The sequence below is a fragment of the Aulostomus chinensis genome, chromosome 18 (genome assembly GCF_037954235.1).
Source record: "Aulostomus chinensis isolate RoL2024-O1b breed Wild chromosome 18, RoL_Achi_v1.0, whole genome shotgun sequence".
In the NCBI taxonomy this organism is placed as follows: Eukaryota; Metazoa; Chordata; class Actinopteri; order Syngnathiformes; family Aulostomidae; genus Aulostomus; species Aulostomus chinensis.
Genome location: NC_141337.1, coordinates 9,580,224 through 9,593,753, shown reverse-complemented (window position 1 = coordinate 9,593,753; position 13,530 = coordinate 9,580,224). Strand labels below are relative to the sequence as shown.

General features: G+C 40.8%; 1 protein-coding gene across 1 annotated transcript; it reads right to left on the bottom strand.

Annotated features, from left to right (window-relative positions):
• Positions 1-2,864: 2,864 nt before the first annotated feature.
• Positions 2,865-11,383, bottom strand: fscn2a (fascin actin-bundling protein 2a, retinal). The gene is made up of 5 exons (XM_086185217.1): positions 10,094-11,383; positions 6,569-6,725; positions 6,362-6,483; positions 6,104-6,271; positions 2,865-5,736 (listed from the first exon to the last, which is right to left on the bottom strand). Exons 1-5 carry the CDS (start codon positions 10,914-10,916, stop codon positions 5,531-5,533), a joined length of 1,476 nt encoding a protein of 491 aa, XP_086041343.1. The 5' UTR covers positions 10,917-11,383; the 3' UTR covers positions 2,865-5,530.
• Between the last annotated feature and the right edge of the window lie 2,147 nt (positions 11,384-13,530).

Sequence of the window (13,530 nt, the reverse complement as noted above, 5' to 3'; positions counted from 1 at the left end):
CAGAAGACCCCCCCCCCCCCAAAAAAAAGAATCCAATAAAGCGGGCAAACACCATTTGTAACAGAAGAAACAGCAACTGAACAGACATGAGCAGAGGCGAGCTTCACAGGAGACCTCACCCTGAAGACAGAAGTGAAATACAGTCGGATTTAATCACGAACAAGCGACAAGAGTAGAGCGTTGAGGCTGTACAAATATATAAAAATGAATTATTCACATTATTCAAGGATGAAAATTCCCAGTTCATCTCCCCTGAAGCCTGTATGGACCAGTCTGTCATCGAGTCGAGATGTATTTTAATGAAATGTCACCATCGAACCCAAGCAACTGGCAAAACTTGACAGAAATTTATTTGCATAAAAGATGAGTTTGTCTCGTCTTTTCCAATTCAAATGAAATTACATTTCTTCCCTGTTAAAGGTTCATATTTTTTAAATGACATGTTTGGCGGCTCTGATTGACAGTATTCAAATCTTGTGTGCAAAAACCTACATTAAAAAAAAACATTATTTTATGTATTGTTTATCCAGAACAACACGGGCTACAGGCCGCGGCGTTGCCTTAGCGCACACAGGAAGAAAAACAGTGGGCACGTTCACCTCAGACCTTCTATTCTCCTCAGAGTTCTACAGTTTTCCAGTTCACAGCCCTTCTTACCCAAATTTTATTAAGTTTCAGATTTTGTGTGTGTGGGCAAGCACTGACTCATTTAATTCTCTCATTCCAAAGGCAGACATCGCGCTATTCAACCGCTTCTCCAAAAGCAGAGTCTTTGTCACATTAGAGTTAATAAAAAGAAAAAGCTAATCTGTTATATCTCGGTTTGTGGTGCGCAATGATCGAGGCTGGTGAGCAGGGCGGTTCTGGGCTGTGACTCTCAAAGAAAACGTCTGCCAGTGTCATTATGGAATCAAGCAACAGGAGGCAATCCAGAAACCAGTGACTGAATGAATGACTTTATTTATTTTGAACAAAAGAAGAAAAAAAAACAGATAAAAAGAGAGCAGACATAACAAAAATCACAATGGGTCTCTTTCATGAACTGTTGCGTGCACACTTGCAAAAAGACTTTACTAGACATAAACAATGTATGCCAGGAGAAAAGAACTCACTACTTCCTTCCTGTAAGACTAAATTGAGGGTTAAGAATGCCTTGGTTGCAAGAACAAATTTGTACATAAGATGGATTGAAAAGAAGGAAGAAAAGAGTGCGAACTCGATCTATATAGTACGAATAAATAATCATTAAAAATGGATTTAACATCCAAAATAAAGATGTAATTTACAATGCCAAATACAGCAGATAGGACCAAACCATTTCTAATCCATATATTGGGAAAATCATTTTGTGTAAATGCTTTAAGTGATTCTTACTTGTGCTTTGTTATCAATCATCATGTTTATGTTTGTTTTTTTACAATTTGAAGTGCACTGACTTGGGAAAAGAGTTTTTTTTAAAAAAATGTATTTTCAAGCGAGAGGGCTGCAAAATACGGCCAACATTTAAGAAAAACACTGTTGTAAAATACGTTGTAGACCCCAAACGTTGTTATCAACTGACTTGCAGACACAAGGAGACAATAGATAATGGAAAATCAAGGTATCTTTTTTTTCCTCCTGGCTTTTTGGTGCCAGTTCCAATTACAATATCACAAACGGATGTCAGAGGGGCTCAGTTTCTGCCTGGTGGGGCTCCATCACTTTGTTGTAACCCTGTTTGCACTGCTGGCTTCATATTTTCACAGCACTTGTCACTTGTTATTAGCAGAGATGTAGGAGAGGTACACACTGCCACCTAGTGTACTAATGGGAACATGTTGGGTTTTTTTTTGGAATGTGTTTTCTGGTGCAGTAATGAAAATGTCAAATAGCTGCATAAGTGTATTTAAGACAACAGCTCTGACAGTACGAAACAATGAGCAAGTTTTAAACGAAGTATTAAGCTCCCTGCTCAGTAATCACACCCAAGAAATCATCCAACAGTTGTAGTACATCTGCACAGTTGTGCTTTATTTCAATCTAATACCCTCAAAGAGAGATACAGCTGACATGCCACACACTGACTTCCCGCTGATAATCCCACAATCCAAAAATTTCCATTTTTATATTGACAAAAAGAAAAAAAGTGACTGTCGTGTAACTCGTCACCCGTCAGCAGCGATGTGCAGTGAGAGTGATTCATGCGTCCCAACTCTGAATTTACTCTTTGTACCATTTACAATTGTGTTTGTCTTACAAAGGAATTTGTGTGTGAGTGATTTTGGACACTGTGACTAATCCAGTTGCGGGAAAAAGAACTTGTGAATAACAACGCATCGTTTCCATGTTAGCCACGGCGGCAGTGAACCAACATGAACCGTTGAGCTGGCACACCTAGATTTTCTTGCACTGAGTGGCTCTGTTACAGACTGTAGAGGTAATTGATAACCCTGACAAAGGCTGAATTCCATGTAGCTACCAAATTTTAGGGTCCTGAGGTTTGAGACATTGATGAAGAGCCACCATTGATATTAATGTGGAATTAATTCCCATTATTTCTTTGTCCAACCTGTGTGTGAGGGGTAATAACACTTATATCTGCATCCGTATCGTGTATGACTCCCGTTTGGGACTTCATCGGCAGATTTGAACACAGACATTTTTAACACTTCAAATCAAGACATTAAAGGACACGACTACGTAGTTTTCATTTTTGATTCATAAGGTTAAACTTTCAAGTATACTCCATGTAAGCACTTATATTCAGTACTGTTTCGTTGTTGTGTAATAATGATCTATTTTTCAAAAGATGGGTAAGCTACACAAGTAGTTCAGTTTTTTTCTGATATTTTGTGATTGTTTTTTAATTTTTTTTTATTTATTTATTTATTTTTCCGTGGAGACAGACAGGAAACACGGAGAATACGAGAAGAGGAAACGTGCAGGGCAAATCCGGGAATTCGACTCATGTCTACCTGTAAGGCATACATCTGGCTGTGCTTGTGTGCTTGTATTGGGGGGGGGGGGGGTTTCCTGCCAATACTGTGAACTTAAAAGGTATACGGATCTGTCAAAACATTAAAACCACAGACAGATTTAGTGGAGTTTTATAAAATGGTCCTAAAATAAATACTCCCCTCAAGAGGTATATCGACAGTTTCTTTTTTTTTTGTTCAGAAACATTTTCCCACAGCAGCAATTCAGTTTCTCACACAAGGACCCATGAACTTGTGGACAGCAGGAGTCCCTCAACCGAACCTGCAAATACTGTCCCACACCCTGAGCAAACTCATCCAGAGAGAAGAAAGATATTGTCAAGTTGTTGTTGTTTTTTTTTTTATTATTATTGTTGTTGACATTTTCAAAAATCATATCAGAAAAAAAATTGAAAAACAACAAACATATACATGTATACAGGATGTATAGATGAGCAAACCTTGAAGACATTGCTTTCTAAAACGTTCCTCTAAAAGTTGCAAGTTCACAAAACCATTGATTCTGACATTAAACAATGCAGATGACTACGTGTGGATTATGTATTATGGCAAAAATATGACATAAATCTATAGAATGAAGAGTTTACAGCTTCATGTCGTCCTCTTGACTGCATAGCGACATATACTTTGTGTCCAGACGTGTATGATCGATTCAGGGAGAGTCACGTGAAAGATGAATATCAAAAGATATCAAATAGGTCGTATTAACCAATGTAAATTTAGCATTTTTAAAGGTGGGGTATATAATAGGATTAATGAGTTTTTGGCCTGGGAAAATTAACATCGACAGCCCTTCTTGTTTGAAAAACTCCTCAGCAAAACATGAGTTGCAAGGATGAGGATTTTTCTGTGTTTTCAAGGAAAGTACCGGTATGAAAAAAATGGAAACCATTAGTCATGTCTTGAGCATGAAAAAGCTACTATTCTTTTTTTTTTTTTTTTTTTTTTTAATTAGCGTACCTTTTAATTCCCACATTACAATATAAAAATTTCACGGACACAGTGAAATCCCGACTTGGCGACATCACATGAATTCAGCACAGGTGCGTCAGAAGTAATGTCTCATTTTTTTTATTCCATATTACAGAAATGGGCACCATATTTTAGAAAATAGTATCAAAACTTGACAGGTCGAAATCTATCACCACCCGCCACTCGCAGATGAGGAGACTGATATCAGTTTCAGCAGGGTGGTATTTTTCTCGTTTTACACAAAGACTGGAAGCAGTAGGAAAGCAGATGCAGTCCAGCTCTGTGAAAATTGAAAAGATGTTTCCCAGCAGCTCTCTCCAGACCTCTCTGAAGGAGAAATCAGCAGCTGATGGTCAATGTGACACACTTTAAAAATGCACATTATTTTGAGGTGCCATCTCTTTTTTTTGTTTTTTTTTGGGATACAACTTTTTAAAATATTCTTTTTAGACATCTTTTCCCAAACAAGATTGCCGCATGGTTTAAGGCAGAAAATCTCAGAACATGATGACGTCCATCAAATGCTTTGAATCTTTCCCCTCGTTTGTGTCTCGCTCGTCCCTGATGTTTCCTGTTTCTGTCCATATAGCAGTGTTTATTCCGGTGTTTGCGGCGATGCCATCTTAAGTGGATATACGTCGCTCAGACAACATCGCCGAAGTTCATGGAACAGCGCACTTCATTTGTGCAAGTCCACTTAATTTGCTTCACACTGTGTTTTTATGGAAGCTGTAAAAGGTCCATTAAGATAAATGAAACCACGGCTGGCGACATCAATTCTCTGTTCTTCAAGAAATTGGACCAACCTTTTTGCAGGGAGTGACACGAATGATTGCGTAGTTGCTACAGAGCATTCAACGTTTTAAGTGATGTTCGAGTTAATTTAAAAGTCGATTGTTGACCGAAGTTACAGATTCTGGTGGATAAATTAATTAATTGTGAATGAGTCTCAGGATGTAGCCGCGCTGATCTGTCATGGTTCATTTAACTCACTTTTTTGTTTGTGTGAAAGTTGTTCAGGGATGGTATGACCCTCTCTGCCTGAGTGATTTGTATTCATTTTGATTAAACAATCTGTGGGGGTTTTCTTAATTTAAAAAAAAAAAGATTACTCTGATTAGCGAGTGTAATTTAGCAGTGGCAGATGTTGACGAAAGGTTAATTTTGTTTGCACTCATGGCCATGTTTTATGAACAGGGAGAAGATCTTTGAAAGGCATTCAAAAAAAAGTGGAGTTAGGCAGCAACATTTTAATTAGTTACGTTCCCCGCTCTGCTCAGCGGCTCATCATCACGTTGGCTCATTTCGACAATGTGTCGTCACTGTACCTATATGGAACTGTCTGAGAGGGTATTCCTAGATAGTGATGTTTGATATGACCAGTACTGTTTGAAGTTGGCATTGACATGTGATAGACAAAATAACATTTACAAGAAAAACACATATCTTTCTAAAATGTTAACATTCTCCCAATTAAAAATGGGATTGGGCATCTTGCAGCTAGTATAAAAACAGGCAGGAACATGTACCAAGCCAGTCCACTTTGAAGTGGGTCCATCACCTCGACCCGGATCAGATAAGGATCAGTACTCCCAAAGAGAGGAGGCATCAACGCTTGAACCCTGGCCCATCAGCGTGCCTCCCTGGTCACCACGGAGGTATTTGCCATTGGAACCCTTGATAGCAACGCGCCCGTGTTCCAGGAACTCCAGGAAAAAATCTTCTGGCTTGTCTCCATCTGAGCACACAAGGCCACTGCTCGAAACGTACCAGAACTTGCCGTTCACACCTGTAGGGATGATGCCAGTGGGTTAAATATGTCAAAAACAGGATGCAGATGTGTTTCCTATTATGCAGAAGTCTGTTTTGCTGGGAATTAGTGTTAATTCCATTGAAAAAAACTATGCTTAAAATGTTTGAAGGCTACCCTTTCAAGAGTAGCAGCAGGCAAAACACAATAATCAGATGATTGAAACAAAATTAAAATCTGCTGCCCTAAAAATGAAGAGACACAACAAAGAAATTGAGGATTTTTTTCAAAAGCTAGACCACAATATTTTTCCCAGACTAAATAAGGATTTAATAAGAAAAAAAAAACAAAAAAAACTTTCATTTGACATTTGATAAACCAGCTAATGCTGAGGGAGAACACTGACTTTTAATATTGTAGGCGCCGTCATTGAAGAGCAATGAGAAAATGTCATAGACGGATCGATTGGCGTCCAGAGTGTTGGAGTTCTTGTGGTGACACACAAAGCCGTTCTCTCCACGCAGGATCAGAATCGGGCGGTTGATGAGTTTCATCAGGAATAATTCATCCTCGCCTGCAAACATGCAGCATGTATTTGTCAAAGCTAAAGCGATTTTGTAAAGCACCACACTGACCTTGAAGGAGTTTTCCTACAAGCACTTACCTACAGCATCGCTTACTGCTGAGAGCTGCCCGTTCTTCTTTGTGCAAACATACTTCCCATTACTTGCTTTAAGTGCCACCCTCTGTCCTCGCCATTCGATGTCAAACATTGTATTGACCTCTCTTGGAATCACATGGAGAGGTCCAGGTTAGAACTCCATGGAAACATACGACAGAACTTTTCCATTAGACTATCAGAGCTACTTACACTTCTGTTGCAGTGGACTGGATCTCTCCGTGACTCACTAGAGTCCAGTAGGAGCCCCCGTTGGTCCGAAACATGGACTTTTTGCTCTCCTTATCGATCTCCATCTGGAAGGTCTCCATGTCTGTCTCCACATCTTGATTGGCTGAAATACTCACCCCTGGCAAAAAAAGGGGGACAAAACATGGTATCTATGAATTCCACAGAACACCTTATGATGACACCACTCTGTCAGGTCATCCTGATTATTTAAGGTTGCAGTTTTTCTTTGAGGCTTATTTCAAGTAAACCTGGTTGAGGAGTGCAGATGTTTTGGGGTAGATTAATCAATGCACTACCTGGCGGTAACAGGATATTATGTGTTTTTACGCTTTGATTTCATTCGCCGACATGCTCCATCCCAAATTTGCTCAGATGATAGGCTTGTGTCTGCTCTTCCATTCAAAATCCAAATTTTGCAGTACAGAACAGGCACACACTGTGACGTGCGCAGGGGTGTAAGGATTTGTTCAAGTGTGAGAGTGCCGACTTTGCGGAGGTGCGTTCGTTCTGAGCGTTCCCTAGTTTTGATGTACCATCCTGGGGTGTAGCGACAGCAGTGTTACTCTAATGGCCGTGAGCACCAAAAGGCTCTGCAGGGCGCCACACACAAATGTACGGTTCTGTAGCATTTTGTTGCCCAACTTTCTTCGTTGTTTGATCAGGCTTTTCTGTCACAATGGAGGGGGTGACGTGAATGCTTTACTGTTTATTTCAGTTCTATCCAATCTAACTGTAGCTACAAACTATTCTCAACTCCACCGTTGATAGATTTGAGCTCCTCAAACAAGTAAACCTGCTTTGTTTTCATCTTTAAGCCTCGGATGTTCTAATGACTCCCTTTGACAACCATTTCCTTCAAGCTAACCTCACACGAGCTCCTTATAGGCTACAAAAGGGTCCAAAAAAATCTGGGAAGTTAAATCTAAACTCATCATTTTTGATCATGAGTTAGTGCCCGCTGAGTGTCTCATTTCCAGCCAACTGAGTGTTGCATTCTTAATCCACTTGTATTAACTCTGTCTGGTGGGGTGTGTCAGGTGGTGGAGAGTACACTCAGACATGTATAACTCAACTGTGTCTGCTGTAGTTCAAATTAGATGCCACGGAAATATCCTTCAACCTTTCTCTTAAGCCTGTTACAATCCTAATCCCCCTCCGTCACCCCTCCACCCTTCCTCTTCATTCGCTTGCTGTAATTCCCTGAGTGGTGAAATGCAAATCTGCACTGCAGGGCCCACTAAGCAGCTTTCAGTGCCTCCTTCCTTAAAAACCAGGGAACTGCCACAAGGCCAAACACTACAGAGGGGATGTTATTATGAAGGAGGATGGAGTTCCAGGTTGTAGAAACATGATCCTGATAGTGACCTGTTTTAATCCTGAATTTAATTCACGAGTGTTCACAACAAAGACGACAGTTTTGCGCGTGTAAATTCCCAACTAGATGTTTCTGAGTAAAACTTTGAAATACTGCATGTCACAATTTTCTCTCTCCCCATTTTTTGCACAAAAAAATACATACGACAAACATGAGACTTCTTAGCTAACGTCAACAGGCCTTCTTGCCTCTTCTCGATACAGAGAGAAATATTTTAGAGATCCTCGCTTCCTGGGTGACGTTAAAGAGTGAATACCTGCGAGTCCACTCGTAGTAATGGACGCTCAGGGGAAACAGATCTGTCCTAGAGTCATTTGCACGCTGCCTAATCTTCAAAGGACACATAGTGGAAATGACAAAGCCCATTACCACAATTACCTCCCCAGTATGTCAAAAAGCCAGCATGGAGTCGAGAGGTTTCTCTCACTGGCTTTCCCCATACGCAGATTTTTGTTTGACAGAACCGTCCTGGTTCATGTTTCTTTCAGCCCCCTAAAACTCACGTGCAGATTACACTGAGAAATGCAAAGAAGCGGAATGCTGAATGGACAGAAAAGGAGTGTAGAGCTAAATCTGGGGGGACTGATCTGAAATCAGCTTAACTGGAAAGATGACTGTTGCATCCACAAACTTAGAATTATTTTGTAGATATATATATATATATATATATATATATATATGTGCAAAAAATGACAAATATTATTAGAGAGATGAGACATTAGCCCATTTTTTTAATTGTTAGGAAAGTTTATGGACTCTAGTGTCCCTTTTTCTCTCTTAAGTATTTAACAAAGGTATTACCCAGTCTCACGTGGGTTGCACTACTGTATTTCAGGGAATTGCACGTGCACTGACAGCAGCTGCAGGATCGTACGAGGGAAAAATGTAATTTTGTGCAAATTGGCAAATCATCTAATTTGGTTAGAAGAGATTCATTAACTGTGATGTTCTGTAATTGCTTCATTCCTTTAAGTGTGAGCAGCGTCATCTCAGAGTTGCTCTGTGATTCTTCAAATTTTCATGACCTTTTAGTCCTACACGCCCAACTTCACACTCTTTTTCTTCAAATTCGTCTTTCTGCTTTCAAGTGATTCATTTAGTTTGTTTTATTAATTTGCTGTAATATTCTCTTCTGGATCGAGAGCTGCAGTCAGTGCATCCATGTAGCTCTTTTTTGAGTGAATGAAATGATTCATACGTTTGTCACGGTCTGGCTACACTGAATACCTATGTGGACAATTTGTGGGGCGGGCATTCTTTTTACTGGCTACATCTACAGTGCAGGTTTGTTTGAGTCATAGGCGAAAGAAGATGGTGAGACTTTATTTTGGGATTGTGCCTTAAGTTTTTTGGACTCAGCACAGCGCTGCGTTTATGTTATATGGGGTCCAGGGAGTTGACGATAGGTTGGCCCGGGCTGCAGCAACTTTCATGAAAATCGTTTTTGTTTAATTCTGCTGACCGATGGAGAAAAGGAAAACATTACAGTTGAGCTGGAGTGACAGATCCATTTTGAGACCTTTAGTTAAGATGTTTGGTAACTTTGTACGCCTATTCATCAATCTATGCCAAAAAAAAGTACAAAAATAAAATTCTTTGTGTTTTTAAACCAAAATCAACTGTTTTTTTCCCCTCTAGCTTAGACATTAACTTGTACATCAGCATGTTTGTCACCTCATGAAGCACAAGATGGGCTTCGTCTTTCTTTCCATGATGGATGCTGTTAGCACATCAGTGTATACCACCCAGGGTTTCACCTGACCTTATGGCATGTTCTGGCCACACCCACTTTTCAGAGTTCCTATCAAATTCCTTCCAACTTTATATACCACCTGTCTATCCTGTTTCACTCTGAAATACATCACCATACAACAGTTAGACACTCACTAATAGCCATTTCCACTGGAGCTTAAATGTTACTGCCTTGGCAGAAATAATAAGAGGAACCGGTATTTTGAAGCGAGTCTTTTGGGCACATACGTAGCAGCTGTTCCAGAAGCAGTCTGCGTACATCATGATATGTTCAACATAGCATCAGATGAGAAAGAGATGTAATTATACGGGGAAAAAAAACAACATTTTTCCCCAAGTCAGCATCCCACACCCATTACCTTGCTTGACTGAGACAAATCTTTTATTGGCAGCTTGAAACACTACTTGTGGATGACTTTCCTCAAGGTCGAACAGCTCATCTTTTCCAGCTTTGGAGCATCGGCCAGATCGCAGCGTTCCTGTGGGACCCACGGGGGTCAGATATTTGCCATCACAGTCCTTAAAGGCTAGCTTGCCAGATTTCAGCTCTAACGTGAAGCTTGTTGTATTGGTATTCTCCTTCACCAGTTTCCCATCATTGCTGAGGAAACGGCTGTCACAAGTCTTCAGGTTGTACTTGCCATCCATGTATACCAAGGTGACCAGAGAGTCGACACCCCAGGGAATGTTGCTGTCCACTGAGATCTCTCCATCTGAAGCAGACAGATGGGCATAGCGCTTCCGTGCCACACTCAGCAGACTGGCCTGAGGGTGCAAGGCCAAGTGGACGGCCCACAGCTCTTGTTCCCCGATGACCTGGGCAAAGCAGGACAGGTAGTCAGCCGAGCCCCCAAAGTAGCGCAGATATGGCTCTGATTGCAGTGCCCAGCGACCATCAGACTGGGGCACAATAAGGAACCGGCACTCTGGGTCAGGCTTCTCTGCCCCACATATGATCTTCCCATCTTTGTCAGAGGCAAGATAGCGCCCCAGGTGGCTGCGGAGGAACACCACCTGGCCATCCTGCTCATCCTGCTCCAAGGTCCAGATCTGTTTCTTCTTCATACTGATGCCTGAGGCGTTCACCTTGAAGCCAAAGGCCTCAGCTGTTAGATAGCGGTTTTCATAGTTGATGAGGCCAAACTGAAGCTTCAGGGCTCTGTTGATTCCGTTTGTAGGCATGCTTGACCAGGCAAGTAAAGAAAGACAAACAGGGTATCAAGGGAAAGCAGGCAAGAGACTAAAAAAGTGGAAACAAAAGGCTTGATTTCTCTTCTTCTTCCTTCTCTCAAATCGTAAATTAGCTCCACTTATCTCCCTTGATGGATTGTTTAGTGCTCCTTCCCTCTCCTGTCACTTTCTCTCTCTCCCCAGAGGGCTTGTGCCGGCACTTGCTCTCAGTTCCTTAATGAGTTAGGATTAAAATCAGCAGGACAAAGCACCTCAATCCAACAAGCCGCTGACGTCACATACAAGTGCACCAACCGCGAATCTCCACCTCCTCCGTCTTCTTTGCCGGTACACACTGAGCACAGCATCTTTTCTCTACCGCTTCCATATCTCGCATTTATTATCATCTCTCCCTTTTCATCTCCATCTATGTCTGCCTCTCCTGTAACTCTCACTGACACACTCATTTGTCAACCTCACTCCCTGTTGGTTCTTACTCACATATTTAGGTCCAGCCACGCCATCCAACCCCCAGATTATCCTTGCTTAGATCTGCTGGCGAGCCACAGCCTAATTGGCAAATGTCCAGAGAGTAGAGGTGCTTTCTGTTGCTCCGCGCGGCTTCTCCCTCTGGGCTACGATCACCTTCTCTGACTGGTTTTGTTTTTTATATTTGTGTAAATATAAGCACAACTCGGATAGAATAATATTTTCTTTTCATGAACTAAGAAATTGTATTAAAGAAGTGATGTATAGATTAAAATTGCATTTACAAAGAGCTTCTTTCATATTATATATACACATGTACACCCAAAGCAATACAAAAGATTCTTTATGAAAATTTGCCGCATGCAGTTTCAGTACAACATTATGCTGGTGCCAAGTCTTCCCAGATATTTAAATGTGTCTGTGAGTTTACCTAAGAGGAATTTGAATAGTCCGCATTTGAATTGACATGCATTGCCTATTTCCCTTCCCTCAACTTTAACCTTGATTCTTAAACTTTATTTTTCCAGTCCTTCCAGATTCAGGCTTTGTTCTTCTGTCAGTCAAGTGACAATAGAGGATGTGACTCTGTGCCCAATGACCTTTGTCACAGTGCACAAAAGTCAACCTTTGTAAGAGCATTACCAACCTCTTTCACAGTGGGTCCTCAGGGTGCTGAGGTTAATGCCAAGGAGATCTTTATAATGTATACCAACCTAAATTGCGATTTAAACTATCGTACAACCCAAAATCCTTAAGCTGTCATTTACTGCTTGATATTTGTCGGTGGCAAGTGCTCTCATCTATTAGCTTTAACAATTCAAGTGCAATTAGGAAGATGATGTAAAGCGACCTGGGGGGAAGTTGATGCTTAATTCTGTCAGTCTAAGAATGAAGGTTAGTTGTAGTCCAAAGATAAATGTAATGAGAGGTTTTATGTTGCTGAATGACAGTGTTCCTTTTCATCGGGTTAGAGATTCTCATTGTCACACTGGGTGAGGTTTCAGTGGTTCTTATCTAATCCGGATATCAATCAAACGGCTTCATGTGGAGCTATTCCTGGCTAACTAGGAAAGCCGGAACACGTTGGAAGTGGGTCGATGTTTTGGTTGAAAACAAATCAGTTACAGTAGATGCACTTAGACAGAAGCTGTAATGAAAGGGGAAGGAAAATACCTGTCAGCCATAGACAACTGGTCCTTCAGTGCTTCCCAAGCATTGCACTTCTGAAAAGCGCAGTTCTCCAAATTAAATTAAAACGCTGTTTGTTGCTGCCCTCCTGAATGACACCTTTTTTATTTTGGGGGGTGGGGTGGGGTGCAGTTTCGACTATTTATTGGTTGGTCCTCCATGGGGGTCATGTGATCAGCAGCGTTAGTTTTTCTGACTACAAGCAAGAATACACTACTACCGGTAGTGCAGTATAATTTAGGTCTACCTTTGCCCCAACAGTAGATTATTATTTTTATTAACATTATTATGATCATTATTCAGTTTAGAATCTGTCTTTGTTCCAGTCTAGAAACCATCTTGAATTGAGTTACGAATCACTGTTGAAACTCTTAAATATGCAAACATGAGATCATCTCCTGTACAGTCAGTCTTATCTGCTCTTTCATTTTGATTGTATCGCGCATAAATTACTAAAATAGCAGGAATTTGTATGGTTTTAATCAAAAGCCACCGCTTCAATTAAGGCAATTCTTCAAGAAGTCGCACTGTAACTCTTCACAGTCCAAACTATCTGTTTCTTCCATGTGCTCACTGGGTGGCAGCATCATCCTGTTTCTGCACTCAGCAGTGGTGTTACTGTAATAGATTAGATAAAGATAATTGTAGTCATAAACTTGGACGCACATCTGCTACGGTGGCATTCACTGAAGCGCTACAACTAGTTATCACTGGCAATCCCTGCTAATTTCATTGTTTGCTAATTGAAAATTGATTAACCAGATACAACAGCGCAAATTCTTTAGAGAGGTTTCTGTACATCCCAGATTGAATCTGACATTGAAGGAGTTCAGTAATGTCCTGTAAAAATAATCGTGAGAGTGTCGTCATGGCTTGGACTTGGGAAATAAAAATTTCCTTCAGGTAATCTGCATCACGCTTTAAATGTATTTACCTGTAAGGGAAGGAC